The sequence below is a fragment of the Octodon degus genome, unplaced genomic scaffold (assembly GCF_000260255.1).
Source record: "Octodon degus isolate 3935 unplaced genomic scaffold, OctDeg1.0 scaffold00043, whole genome shotgun sequence".
Lineage (NCBI taxonomy): Eukaryota > Metazoa > Chordata > Mammalia > Rodentia > Octodontidae > Octodon > Octodon degus.
In genome coordinates this window covers 4,854,543-4,868,584 of record NW_004524619.1, presented here as the reverse complement: position 1 = coordinate 4,868,584, position 14,042 = coordinate 4,854,543, and the positions used below count along the sequence as shown (strand labels likewise).

The window sequence follows — 14,042 nt, the reverse complement described above, 5'->3', positions numbered from 1 at the left end:
TGGTGCTGGGGGATTGAACCAAGGTCCCTGTGCTTTGCCAAGCTTGTTTCAAGTAGGTGCTTTAGACCACTGAGCCATCTCTCCAGCCCCTGAAAAAAATTTTAAAATGTGGCACTGGCTATCTCTCCGTGTGCTACAGAGCAGGTCTATCTGTACTTTTAACTTGTCCTGTGTCCCCATTGTTGTGTGAGTAGTTGTGACTACCCTAGAACAGGCTGTCAGCCCTTACCCTGGTAGAGAAGCCAACCCTATATCAGCAGAGGTTTTGTTGTCAGTTGGCCAAGACTACCTTGCAGCGGGAGAGGGCCTTGTACTTCTGTTTCGAGGACTAAATACCTGACATGCACCCCTGAAAAGAGAAAAAGTTTATATTGGCTTGTGGTTTCAGGGGCCTTAGTCCATGGTTCCATGGTTGGTTGATTCTAAGACAAAAATGGCATGGCAGAGGAAAACTATGCAGGTTGTGGCAGTCAGGAAGCAAAAAGGGCAGGAGAAAGAGAGACAGAAGAGGAGAGGAGGAGAGGAGAGAGAGAGAGACAGAGGCAGAGAGAGAGTGAGAGAGAGAGAGACAGACAGAGACCAGACAGACAGACAGAGACAGAGGCCAGCGGTCAGAGACAGAAGTAAATCCCTTTGGTTAGGCTCTGCTTCCTCCAGACAGGCCCCACCTCCTCGTAGCATATTCAGTTACGACTTCATCATGAACTAATCCACTGATGAGATGAGCACCCCTGTGATCTAGTCGCCTTCCAAAAGTCCTACCTCTGCACACATAAGAACATTTTGATCCAAGCAATAACAAAGGTTGATGCTCCTCATTTTGAAAGTCAGAGAAACCAGGTGTTTGCTGTCCCTGTGAAAGTAGACTGGAGTGTGTTCTAGCACCTCCATTTGGAAGCTCACCACTTGGCCCAAGGTGTCAGTGACGTTTCTGTCCGTGTGGTTGCTCTGCAGATGTATTTCGGGAAGCCACCACTGACTTCCTGGTTGATTCGAGGCCCCTGACCCAGGTAGGGGGTGACCACATCAAGGCCCGCATCACCAACCCCTCGGGGGCCTCCACGGAGTGCTTCGTCACTGACAACACTGATGGCACCTACCAGGTGGAGTACACGCCCTTTGAGAAAGGTGAGCCACCCTCTGCTGGGCAGGGACACTCGGCTGTTTCTTCCCAGGGGCGAATGCTGATGGGTGGTGACCTGTGTGCTGGGGCTGTCTCAGGAGAGGCACGAGCAAAGTGACAGGGAAGTGTGACACCTCCTTCTGCAGCGGAACAGCTGGCCCAGTGCCGACCTGCTGGCCTTCTGTAACGGCTGGAGGTTATGGGGTGAGGTTGTGGGTGTTGTGTGCCTGTGCACTTCCTGTTGTGTGTAGTGATTCTTTTTGGGCTAGTAGGTGTTATAAACAATTTAGATGCATAAAAAACATTACAGTCCCATCTACCCCTACTACCTGGATGATCCCTGCAAATATTCTAGTATGCTTTTATTTTTTCCTCCTGTATCAGGAATTGAACCTTTCTTACAAAGCTATATACTCAGCCCTTTTAAAAATTGAGACAGGATCTTGTTAGGTTGCCCAGTTGTCCAGGCTGGACTCAAACTTGCTATCCTCCTGCCTTAGCCTACCAGAGTGCTGGGATAACAGGTGTTTTTCAGTTTATTTGTAGATGAATATCTTTCTTATTTCATGAGATTCCTATGGTGTATTAGGAGCAGTTCACTCCAGGTGCCTGACTTGAATATAGGCGTAGTGGTGCTTGCTTGAGGTGGGCTGGGTGGGTCATCTGACTCCCAGGTGAAGAGAAAACATTAAAAGACAGTAATTTTTAAAAATCAAATTGTACCAACATTACTGATTTTCTAAAATGTGCTGCTTTTCGCTGACAACGAGCTATACCCAGACTTGATTCAGAATAAAACCCTGTACAAGAGTGCCATTGCCCACACATAGATGTTTCTGTTTGCTATGATAGGTGTCCACGTGGTGGAGGTGACATACGATGACGTGCCTGTTCCCAACAGTCCCTTCAAAGTGGCTGTAACTGAAGGCTGCCAGCCCTCTCGGGTCCATGCCCAAGGTCCTGGCTTGAAAGAGGCCTTTACCAACAAACCCAATCTCTTCACTGTAGTTACCAGGTAGGTGGGCCCTGGTTCAGCGTGTTGTGTAACTCTACATAATTAAACTGTATGTATGTATCTGTCTATTTATTTTTGTGGTACTAGCGATCAAACTCGGGACCTTGAGCTTGCGAGGCAGACGCTCATGCTGCTAAGCTATGTCCTTGGAACTTTAACTGCTTTAAAAAATGTCTTGTGCCCCATATTTGCGTCATGATGTCTCTGTTTTCGGTGAGAAATTTTTCTGTGATAGTTAGCCCTTTTCTTCTTTAAAGTTATGCTACAGAAAGACCAAATATACCTATAAACTTACCATGAAGCACTTGATAATAGCCATAAATCTGCTGAGCAGAATGGGGACGAGGGAGCCCCGTAACCTGAAAATGCAGACAGACATCGCCAGCCTCTTATGTGAATGAGAGGCTGCACATGCTCCCTGGACTGCACTGAGGGCTGCGTGTGGCTCAGTGGCGGCACTTGCTAGGCACGCACAAGGCCCTGGCTTCGGTCCTGCCTGCAGTGCATGTACCTGCCTTGTATTTGCAGTCTTAGTGCAATTATTTTTTTTAAAATATTTACTTATTTTTATTTATTACATTTATTTATTGTGTGTGTGTGTGTGTGTGTGGCCAGCTCAGCCCACCAGGGGGCGGGGCTTGCTGGCATGTGGTGCTGGGGGATCGAACCGCGGTCCCTGTGCTTTGCCAAGCTTGTTTCAAGTAGGTGCTTTAGACCACTGAGCCATCTCTCCAGCCCTCTTAGTGCAATTAAATAACACAGATAAAGGACAAGGAGGGCCGGGGAGTTAGCTCAGTAGAATTAGTGCTTGCCTGGCAAATGCAAGGTCCTGAGTTCAATCCCTGGTACCGCAAAAAAAAAAAAAAAAGAAAAAAAAAGAAAAGAAAAACTAAAAAGAAAGTTTCAACAAATAAAGGACAAGCGTGGGGAAGGAGGGGTCAAGCCTGAGGTACATTGTTAAGACTACTGAGAACTTCCCTGTGTGAGAGGTGATGCTGCGCTGAGTTAAATAGGCTAAGTGTAATAGTTTATAAAAGGGCTTTTTATTTTTTTGAGACAAGGACTCACATGTAGTTTGGGTTGGGTTTTTTTTGTTGTTGTTGTTGGGTTGGCTTTGAACTCACTGTGTAGCCCAGGCTGGCTTCAAACTCTTGCCCCTCCATCAGCCTCCCTAGCATTGGGATTACAGGTCTACACCACCATGCCAAGCTCGTAAGAGATTTTAATGAATTTGGTGAACAGCTGGACAGGCATGGACTGTATACATTTTACTTCTCCCTCACCTTTTCCAGAGGGGCAGGAATTGGCGGGCTTGGCATAACTGTTGAGGGACCATCAGAGTCGAAGATAAACTGCAGAGACAACAAAAATGGCAGCTGCAGCGCGGAATACGTGCCCTTCGCCCCGGGGGATTACGATGTTAACATCACATATGGAGGAATCCACATCCCTGGTAAGCTGTCTCCTGAACGGGTGAAGGAATAACCGATTTTGCGGGAAAAGCAGGTTTGATGTTGCTTGTCCTTCAGGTATTCGTAGCAGCTGCAAAAAGGAGAATCCTCCCTATATTGATGTCCCTAAGAGTGTCCCTATCTTCCTGGGAATCAGTACAATAAACAGAAAATATTGGCCTAGACTTTTTCCTGGAGTTGGCTGTCCCCATTTTGGAGGACCTTGTTCTTGATCAGAAGGAAGCTGGTTCTCTACCAAGTTAGACACCTCACCTTATTTTGCGCTTAGTTGATAATCACCTTATATATGTGTCATGCTTGCTTTTTTCCATTGACAAAGAAATTCTTATTCCTCCTTTTTCAGCCTCCCCAGCACTGGGATTATAGGCATGTGCCTCTATGCCCAGCCAGCATGGTGCAGGGCCAGCATGGCATGTAGTACCTGGGATCAAATTTGGCTCCTTGCGCTTGCCAGGCAGGTGCTTAGACTACCTGAGCTAGCTCCTCATAGCCCCCTCCTATTGATATTTGGGGCACTGTAATTCTTTGTTATGGAAGGCTGTCCTGTGTATTTTAGAGTGTTGGTCAGCATCCCGGATCTCTGTCCCTCAGATGTGTGTAGTAAACTCCTTCTAGCCCTGTTTATTTATTTATTTTTATTTTTTTGAGACAGGCTCTTGCTATGTGGTCCAGGCTGGCCTCGAACTCTCAGTAGTCCTCCTATCTCAACCTTCTAAGCTCTGTTATTATAGGCTTTCATTACAGTACCCAGCTTGCTCTATCTGTTTATGATAACCAAAAATATCTCTGGATATGCCCATGGTCATGAAACCACATCTGATTGAAGACTTGCTATAAGGATTGAAACCATTAAGAAAATATGTGACTTAAGAGAAATCCTAAATGTCAGTACAATTTACAGAGCAAAATGAAGGATGGATGACAGGAAACAGGGAGATGGTCTTTGTGGAGAGGAAAAGGGGGTCTGAGAAGGGGAGAGGTTGGAGGATGGGAAGAGAAAGGGGAGGTAAAGATGGTTCAGACACCAGGTGCCCAAAAATGCATTGGAAACTTGTCTGCCTTGAGTAGCGAAGCACGTCCACTTTTGTTTCAGGGAGAGGAATTGCCACAGATTCTAGTACTGTTTGCACAATAGGACGGTCTCTCTCTCTCTCTCTCTCTCTCTCTCTCTCTCTCTCTCTCTCACACACACACACACACACACACAGAGCAAAGGGTAGGCTAGTGGGTGTGTGCTGCCGTGTGCAGGCTGGGCCTGGTCCAGGGACTCCTGGACTGTCTCAGTGGTGAGGAGAGCCCCTCACCCCCTCAGCCCAGGGCCCAGGAGCGGGAAGCAAGTGCCTCACTGATTCCTAGAGCTCTCCCCACATAAACCAGGGCCACACTGACGGAGGAAGGGGCCGGCTGAGACACTCCCTGTTGGCTTTGTGGATTGACTCTCAGGAAGTTGCAGCTGGAGCGTCCACGGACTGCACAACTTTGCTCATTCTGTTGTTCCTCTTGCCACGTGCACATGTGGTCGTGTTCACTATCTTTCTCCCAAACTGATCAGAAGGCACTGACATTATGTGCAAAGTAAATCTAGTCCCAGCAGCAGGTTTCTCATCAAACTTGTACGTGCAGCTCATCCAGTGGAGATTTTTAAAGTTGCCGCAATCACTAGGCTAGATTTCACCCAAAGGCCACACTGACAAAGCTCCAAGCCCCAAGAAGCTTGCTGTCTAGCGTTTATATAACTAAACACTTAGCATTTTATAGCTGAAAGTTGTGAGGCCTGCTCTAAGAGCATGGAGCTGGGTGACAGAAGAGAGTCTGTTTTGGATGCTTGCTGTGCTGGGGGTGGAAGAGAGCTGAGTGTCAAGACGGGGCAGAAGACTGTTGTGAGGAGGGATGCTATGGGGGCTCCAGCCACACAGGCAGCAGCAGGAACCAGCACCTCCTGGCTGTGGCGGCAACAGCTGTTTCCACTCTTGAGAAAGCGCTGGATGCTGTCAGCCTTGGAATTCCCCTGCAAATGCGTGAGAGCTTGGGCCCTTGCTGGCCAGCTTGTGAGTGAAACACAAAGGGATATTTTTGAGTATGATAATGGATACAGCCCGTGGCTGGGGAGATAGCTTGGCAGTGTGAGTGCTTGCCTGACAGGCACAAGGACCCGGGTTTGATTCCTTGGTACCACATGCTGTGCCAGCCCCACACCATGCCAGCCATCAAAACCAGGCATGGTGGTGCACTCCTGTAATCCTGGTGCTGGGGAGGCTGAGACAGGAGGATCACTATGAGTCCAAGCTGCGTAGCAAGACCCTGTACAAAAAGATACAGACTCATTTCCATCTTTGCCTCCAGGTAGATGGTGTCCCTTTGTTTAAGACTCTGTTCCCTTCCAGAGCTGAAGGCCAACGTCTCTTGGGGGGCCTCCACCCCTAGTAAGTCAGGGTAATGCCTCAGTTGTCCCAGGCAGAGATATTTAGGAAGCTGTTGGCTGCTGTCTGTGTCAGGCTGCTTGGTTAGCTCATGAGGTTCTGAAGCATTCGGTAAGCTGCTAGCCTCTGATGATTTGTTTTCTTAGGGATTCTAGGTAGTTAAAAGGGAGCCAGTGTTTCCTGGCCTCCTACGTACCTCTCAGGGAGTGTTTTAAATTGTGTCCTGCCAGTAATGGTTCATTGTTTCCGGTGGTGGCCCAGCTGTAGTCTGGTGGTGGAAGGTGCTTAGGCCACTGGGTTGGCTGGGATTCAGAGCATGTCAGGAAGAGAGGATGCCATGAGTGATTAGTGATGATCTTCCTGAAGATAATGCCTGGCGCCTGCCCTCTGGGGCCTAAGTTGGTCTTAGCTTTGCAGGTTGTTTTGTGGCTGCTCTGGTGCAGAGCCCAGACAACTTCCGGTAGAAGTGTCCACAGAACGACTGGGCTCACACGTAGTCTGTAGTCATCACCTGTTAACATTAAGATCCTTAACCGTCACTCTGTAAAATAAATTACATTCGTTTTTGTTTCCCTAAGTGCCAGTGTGTTGGCCTGGGCTCATCTTGGCCAGCATCAGCCAGTGTCCTAGAAACAGCTGTTTTGGGAAAGCCAGGATCTTGGTTCTTTGTGCATGGAGCCTCTTGGCAGTAACCGGCAGCATGGAGCAGGGAATGCTGGGCCTCTTGTTTCCGAGGATAGCTTCATCCTTGGGGACTTCCCTTACAGCTCTTGGCACAGACCTCCTGATCTTGTGTTGTCAGTCTTTAAAATGGGAACTCAAAAAATGAGGGGCTCTCTGTGTCTCCCGTGAAGTATGAGGCCAGCTATGCTGCAAGACCTCAGCTTGTTCTCAGGGCCAAAGGGCAACATTTCAACTGGTGGCCAAGGATCCGAGATGGCCACATGTGGGCAGGAGGTGCAGCCCTGAGGGAACGGAGGGCTGTACCCACTGTTTGAGGGTACAGAGTCTGGGGGACCCTCAGGGATCGTTTGTGAGAGAGGTGAGTGGGCTGCAAAGCCTGCCCCGCCCTCTCCTCTCCTCGTTAGTGTCCTCCCCCAGCTCAGCTTCCTCCTTCAGTTCCTGCCTTAGCCCTCACCTCTAGGCCTCTGCACGTACGTGCTGGTCCCTCTGCCAGGTGGATCTTTCCGTCTGCTCCCCTGGGTGACACCTGCTTCCTCTTGTGTCAGCTTAGATGCTCCTGGGAAACCTTCTCTGGTTTCCTACAGACTGGGCTCGCTGTCTCTTAAGTGCTGCCCCCTGTACACTCTCAGCAGATGTTACATAGGATAGGAGAGTGGCGTGCTTACATCGTCCTCCTGCACGGGGTCCCTTTAGGGCTGCTGGCCACTATGGTCCAGCCCCAGGCACAACGTCTGCACAGAGTAGGTGGCAGCTGTTGAAAGTGCTGAAAGCATACGGGCACCCACGCTGTGCGATAGGGCTGCCTGAAGCAGTATAATCTAGGTCTTGGAGCTGTGGTACCTTCTGCGCAAGGCAGGTCTCCCATTGCCCCCTACTCAGAAGCCGATGCCCTCTTTTACAGGCAGCCCATTCAGAGTTCCTGTGAAGGATGTTGTGGACCCCAGCAAGGTCAAAATTGCTGGCCCTGGCCTGGGCTCTGGCGTCCGAGCCCGCATCCTGCAGTCTTTTACAGTGGACAGTAGCAAGGCTGGCCTGGCTCCACTGGAAGTAAGGGTTGTGGGCCCACAAGGTGAGTACGTGCTCTGCCTCCTACCCACATTCAGCCCTTCAGCAGACAGCTATGACCTAGCTCAGGAGCTTTGCCTGTGAGGATGATTGCGAGCTGAAAGTTAAATTTCTTAAATTATTTTATTGCTCTATCATACAACTAAATGCTAGAAGATCTTGTTTAAAAGTAGGCAGGCTTATAATTTCTATAAAACTCTATCTTTTCTCCCATGAATAACATAGTCCTAGATTCCTTTTTATAATTTCCATTTATTTAAGTAGCTAGTTGAAGCAAGTGGTATTTGGGTTGTGGTATGTAATATTGATCTGACGGCTTTATTACCTGTTCAACATTTGTGGGGTACCTGGGGGTGGTCTGGATGTGGGGACTGGAAGGGATCATTCTCTTGGAGATGCTCTAAGTGGGATATAAAAGAATTTCTGGGACTGCCAAGTATGCCCAGCCCCCTGGAGTGAGAGGGTCTCTTGGAGAACAGGTTTTATTGGCAGCCCAAGATTGAGGATTGATATGGCTGGCAGGGCTTTTGGGGACAAATCCCTGAAGTATAGTAAAATTGGCCTTTTTTGGTAAACAGATGCATTTCCTTTTTGTGTGTCTAATTTCTTAAATAATCTGGGTTTTTCTTCTGTGATGTGTTGTTGGCTTCCAGAAGCGGCCAATCGGGCCTTCCTCCTTTGAAGAGGAACCCTCTCTTTAATGGGGTTCAGCAGGAGGTTAAGCCCTTTGAAGCTTATGGCACAAGTGGTTTGGGGGAGATGAGATCATAGAGCTGGAATCCGATTCTGTGGAATTTCGGAACCTCAAGATGTGCACGTGTGTATGTGTGCGCGTGCGTGTGTATGTGCATGTGTGCGTGTACACGTGTGTGTGTAACACATATCTGCCTCTATTTTGGAGGAATTTGCTAGTAACAGCTTTTTAATTTTAGCCCATGAGATGCATTCCCAGTCATGGCGCAGCCCCTTGAAAATCATTTCAGAGTTCTTTAAAGGTGACCCGAAGGGTGACTTTATGGAGACAGGTTTGCATTTTCCCATTAGTCGCTGCTTTACGTTATATAACCTGAATGCTCCTTTCTGGACTCACCTCTAAACAGCATGCACCTGCGTCCTCTTCTTTGCCTAATGAGCATGCCATGCTTGGATTAATCCACCCTACCACTGACCCGTCCTTGACCCTCGTTTTAGAGCCAGGATCTGAAATCTGTCAGCCCAGAGCATGCCTTGACTCTGCTGAAGTAGTCCTAGGTATCCCCTCAGGGCACCACATGGAGGGTCCCTTGCTGTACGGGATGGGTCACTCACCTGCCTTGCACCTTGACCTGAGCATACAGTCACCCTAGTGGTTTGTGCTCACAGGCGGCCACAGTTCTCACTGGCCACCCCATTGGTTAATGCTTGCTGTGCAGGGTTCTGGATGCTGACACTCTCAGCTGTGGAATAAAACTGGAAGGATGCAGTGTGTGTGTAATACGAGCCCTCTCCATACACCCTCTAGCAGCAAGCACGGGCAGCCTCCTTAATTATACTCTAGGGCAGACCGAGTGTACTGTAGCCAACACAACGCTGAAGTTGTCTCTTGGGGTCATTTCTGCAACCATGAATTGGGGATCCTGTGATTTCTTAGGCTGATGATTATGACCTGCTTGCCTTTATGTTACTCATCCGTGGAAACCAGTAGCTCTTGGGGATGGATATGGTCTTGTTTCCAACTCGGCCCAGGCTGGAGTGAAGAGGGGGCCAGGGAGTCACTCAGATCTGTCATCTCTGTCCTCAGGCCTGGTGGAGCCAGTGAACATAGTGGACAATGGGGACGGCACGCACACAGTGACCTACACCCCATCTCAGGAGGGCCCTTACATGGTCTCAGTTAAATATGCCGATGAAGAGATCCCTCGGAGGTGAGCGCCTTGTGTTGGAGGGCTGGGCCCAGAGCACCTCGCAGCCCGAGCCCTGCAGGACCGCAGGCACAGCTCCGGTCACTGTCCCACTCCTCCACTCATAGGCGGGTGTTTCCCGGGACCTGCCTGTTCCCCACAAGCATTGTCAGATGCTCCATTTGGTGTTTGTGGTTCTGTCTTTACTGCCCCCTGCTCGCATCCATTCTGGCTTTGAAGACAAGCTGAAATTAAGAAGTTAGAGGTCTTTGGAGAAATAATGTGTTCTTTTACTAGGCTTTCTTTGGCTGACCCTCCTAGTTAGTCATTTTCTGATTAAAACAAAGGCATTTCTCACTTTGCCTGACTATAGCATTCACTCAGAAGAATACTGGGTGTCAGCCTTGTTCTCGCCTTCCTATTACTACACAAAAATCTTGCACACATTGGTTATCTCTGGAACCGCTAAAAGTTGTATTTTTAAAAATCAGACCTTAAGTTGGAAGCTTTACCCACACCCTCAATAGACACATTGCATGGGAAGAGTGACACATACAACTTTAGCAGTCCGTGTAAGAATACGTGATTTTTAAATTATGTTTGTAAATTGCTTGACTGGTAGATCAGGTGGCATGTAAAGCATACTAAATACAGAAGAGGAGTAAGGACAGAAGGAGGAGATAAAATATTTGAAGTGTCACTGGTTGCGGTGCTCTTTCCATTTGGTGCCTGTCGTCTTGGTCTAGCACAGGTGGCTCATGTGTGTTCAACTCCGTTTCTCAAACTAATCGGGAACCCTTCTTCCTCAGACTCTGTGTCCCCAGTGTACGCAGGGCAAGGCTGGCCCGTCCCGCGATGGGTTCTGTTTCCTGGTTCTGAGCTGCAGCTAGGCTTGCAGCACTTTGATCAAACTCATTGTCCCGTCTGTAAAATCCTCCCTTCAGTCCCAGGTTCTATTAGGAGAGGTAGCTGGCTGACACCGTATTTTACTGACCTGGGTTTGTTGCATCTGTCAAGTCCCTTTAAGGTCAAGGTCCTTCCCACATATGATGCCAGCAAAGTGACCGCCAGCGGCCCTGGCCTGAGTTCCTATGGGGTACCCGCCAGCCTGCCTGTGGAGTTTGCTATTGACGCCAGAGATGCCGGGGAAGGCCTGCTTGCTGTCCAGATTACGGTAACTCGCAGTTATTTCTGGAGCCAAACTCATTAGCAAAACCTAATTTCCTGACTGGGGATAAGAACAAGGTGTTTTGTTTTGTTGAGACAGGGTGTCACTATGCGGTTCTAGCTGGCCTTGAGTAAACTTTGTAGTCCAGCCTGGTCTCTATCTCACGGTGATCCTCCTGCCTCAGCCTCCTGAGTGCTGGGGTTACTGGTGTGCACCACCACAACTGGCCTTATGACCAAGGGTTTTAGTAACTAATTCCTGACGAATATTAGCTCATCAGAGAGTTAGTATCCATGAGAGAGAACAAACATATGCACCTGAAAGGTCTGAGGGGCTACCTCCAGGAACCACTTTGTAGTGAATATCATGTATTTACTTATTCATTTATTTGTGTGTGTGGCCAGTTCAGTCCACCAGGGGGTGGGGCTGGCTGGCATGTGGTGCTGGGGGATTGAACCATGGTCCCTGTGCTTTTTTGCGAAGCTTGTTCTAAGTAGGTGCTTTAGACCACTGAGCCATCTCACCAGCCCCAATATCATGTATTTACTTTTCTGCATTTTTACTTTTTTTTTTTTGGTAGAACCAGGGATTGAACTCAGGCCCTTGCACTTATTCTACTGAGCTATCTCCCTGGCCCCTGCATTTTTACTTTTAAGAGAGTAAAAATTTCCTCTTAGGTTAGTTAGGACCTAGTTTGATCGAATATCATAGTCAGCCCCCAATAAGGGTGAGTTAAACACAGGTCTGTCCTGTCTTGGTGAAGTATTCCAGGGGGTAAGCTGCCTCCTGCTCCGTGGCTCGCCTGTCCTGCCGCACAGCTTCTGGCTTGAAGGTCTCCTCATGGACCGTGAGCCTCCCAGTGCTCTGGCCATCAGATCTCTATGTATGGCAGGCCAGAAGGAGGAAAAAAGGCAAAAAAAAAAAAAAAAAAAAAAGAAGAGAGGGTCCCTTGCAGTCCAATCAGCTGTCTTAAGCAGCCCATGCTCAAGTCCCTCATCAGTGTCTGGCCATCTCATTGAGTGGAAGTTAGTCATGAGTCCCGAGGCTCAGTCTGATGACAAGGATGCTAGGATGGGGAACTGTGTATTCACCCAGCTAAGAAGGAGGCTGCTGCCGGCAGAGGAGAATGCGAGAGTGGATGTGGTGGCACGAGTGCAGGGGCCCAATGTGTCCATTCCTGCCTCTGACTGCACGCTGGGCCAAGACGCAGTGCGTTCTCCTGACAGCCTGTCCTCTCTCACATCTGCCAGCTGCTCTTTTGCCTGCCAAAACTAGATTGCATTAAACTGTCACTTCATTGATTAGAGGATCTAATCAATGAACAAAATAGATCAAGCTTTTCCACATGTGCACAACATGATACCAAATCGCATTTCTCTGTGATCTGCAGGACCAAGAGGGAAAACCCAAAGGAGCCACTGTCCATGACAATAAAGATGGCACCTATGCTGTCACATACATCCCTGACAAGACTGGACGCTACATGATCGGGGTCACTTATGGGGGTGACGATATCCCCCTTTCTCCGTACCGCATCCGGGCCACACAGACCGGCGATGCCAGCAAGTGCCTGGCCACAGGTGAGTGCAGGTGACGTCAGGGTCAGGAGTGTGGACTTTAGGGCCAGACAGCCAGGCTCTGGTCCTCTCTGCTACCATAGGATAGCTGGGCGAACCAGGCAAGCTCTCAGTCTTTGTAAACTTGAGTTGCACTTAGGTCGAAGATCTTCTAGAGGGTGGAGGTGATAGGGGCTTCAGATTCAGGTTTTGTCCAGAAGGGGAGGCTTTCACAGGGTTATTGGAAAGGTTATATGAAGGTCAGGCAAGAAAAATGCTGAGCGCAGTGCCAGGCGCACAGTAGCTATGACGTCACTTTTGAAGTGGGTGCATTTGTTGAGGCGTCAATGAGGAGGACACCCTGGAGAAGAAGCAGATTTCTGCCTGTAGGACTAGGTAGGTGGTTCAGTTCTTCCAGATTCTTTCAAGAGCATTTCAGGTCAGCATCAGAGAAACACATCAAAGGATCCCAGGTTTTCCTGGGGAGTTCTTCGGAGATAATTGGCCTCGCTGCTCAGTCAGCCTTTCAGTGTCTAAGAGCAGCTCCCGCAGCGTGGGGTTGCGGCTTACACAGACTTCAAAACATGAATCGCGCCTTGGAAATGAAACAGATTTCCTTCTCTTCAAAAAGGCAACCCAGTCCCAAGCTCCCCTGGGCACGTCCTTCTCTGTCACCTCTCACCTGGGCCTGGCATCAGGGCAAGGTCATGAGCTGCTCTGCTCAGCTCTTCCTGTCTCGTCAGTGGCAAAAATTGAGAGTCCGGAGCAGAATGCTCTCCACGGCCTGCAGGTGCCCGTCTGCCACACCTTTGGCTCTGCTACCCGGTGCCTTCCACAGACTGACTCTAGTTTTCTCGTCTTGCTATCTGAACAGATGTTCTTAGCGCATCCTCTTGCTCCTGTGCTTCATTTTGTTCTTTTCAATGCTTGGGATGGAATACAGGGCTTTTGGACCGAGCTGCATCCCCAGCCCTTTTAGAATTTTTGGACTTTGAGACAGGGTCTCATTAAGTCACCAGACTTGCCATCCTCCCGCCTCTGCCTCACCCTGCACTCTGTGCCCATGTGCTTGTAGCTCACACTTTTCTGGATTCCATGACTTTTCTATTCTGTATAAAGAGGTGGCATAAGACAGAGAGATGGACAGACAGACATTGCTTGTTTAGGGAGAGGTAGTCAGGCTTTCCTAGCCAGAAATATCCTTTTAGTTTTCCCTTTTCAGGAACGCTCTCTCAGGGTGGCAGGCCTGTGATATAATTGTTAGAACCTTGGAATGGACATGCAGCGGGTCACTGGGGAGCAGTTGGTCACATTCTGCGGCTCGGTCTGTCTTTGGCGTAGCCACGCAGGTTAGGAGGCTGCCTCCATCTTCTCTGGTGTAGACCAGGGCATCTGAGAGGAGAAACTGGACCTTGCTCCTTACACGTTCCGGGCACTTCAGGAAATGCTCGCTCTGCTTGCTGAAGACCAGAGACCTTCACCCACCATAGTCTTCGATGTGGACAGGCGAGGGCCAGCCTCCAGTGGGTACTGGGGGCACTCAGAGTTTATAGGCAGGTGCCCTCAATTATTAAGCATGGATGGACTGCTGTCTCGAGCAGTACCTCTCCAAGCGATCTGTAGGGTATCCCTCTGTGGCAACAGTTAAAAGTAACGTGG

The 14,042-nt window shown here is 49.1% G+C and overlaps 1 protein-coding gene across 6 annotated transcripts in view; it reads left to right on the top strand.

Moving 5' to 3' along the window:
- Positions 1 to 14,042, top strand: part of Flnb (filamin B) — a 156,659-nt gene that overhangs the window by 111,866 nt on the left and 30,751 nt on the right. For 3 of the 6 annotated variants that reach the window (XM_023715741.1, XM_023715740.1, XM_004631609.3), the window contains exons 22-29: positions 955 to 1,128; positions 1,976 to 2,138; positions 3,431 to 3,591; positions 7,616 to 7,783; positions 8,712 to 8,804; positions 9,560 to 9,683; positions 10,677 to 10,833; positions 12,218 to 12,407. In XM_023715741.1, the coding sequence (XP_023571509.1) occupies positions 955 to 1,128; positions 1,976 to 2,138; positions 3,431 to 3,591; positions 7,616 to 7,783; positions 8,712 to 8,804; positions 9,560 to 9,683; positions 10,677 to 10,833; positions 12,218 to 12,407 (1,230 nt within the window). The remainder of the gene's footprint in view (positions 1 to 954; positions 1,129 to 1,975; positions 2,139 to 3,430; positions 3,592 to 7,615; positions 7,784 to 8,711; positions 8,805 to 9,559; positions 9,684 to 10,676; positions 10,834 to 12,217; positions 12,408 to 14,042) is intronic. The other 3 variants (XM_004631611.2, XM_004631610.3, XM_004631612.3) reach the window with 1 other exon arrangement.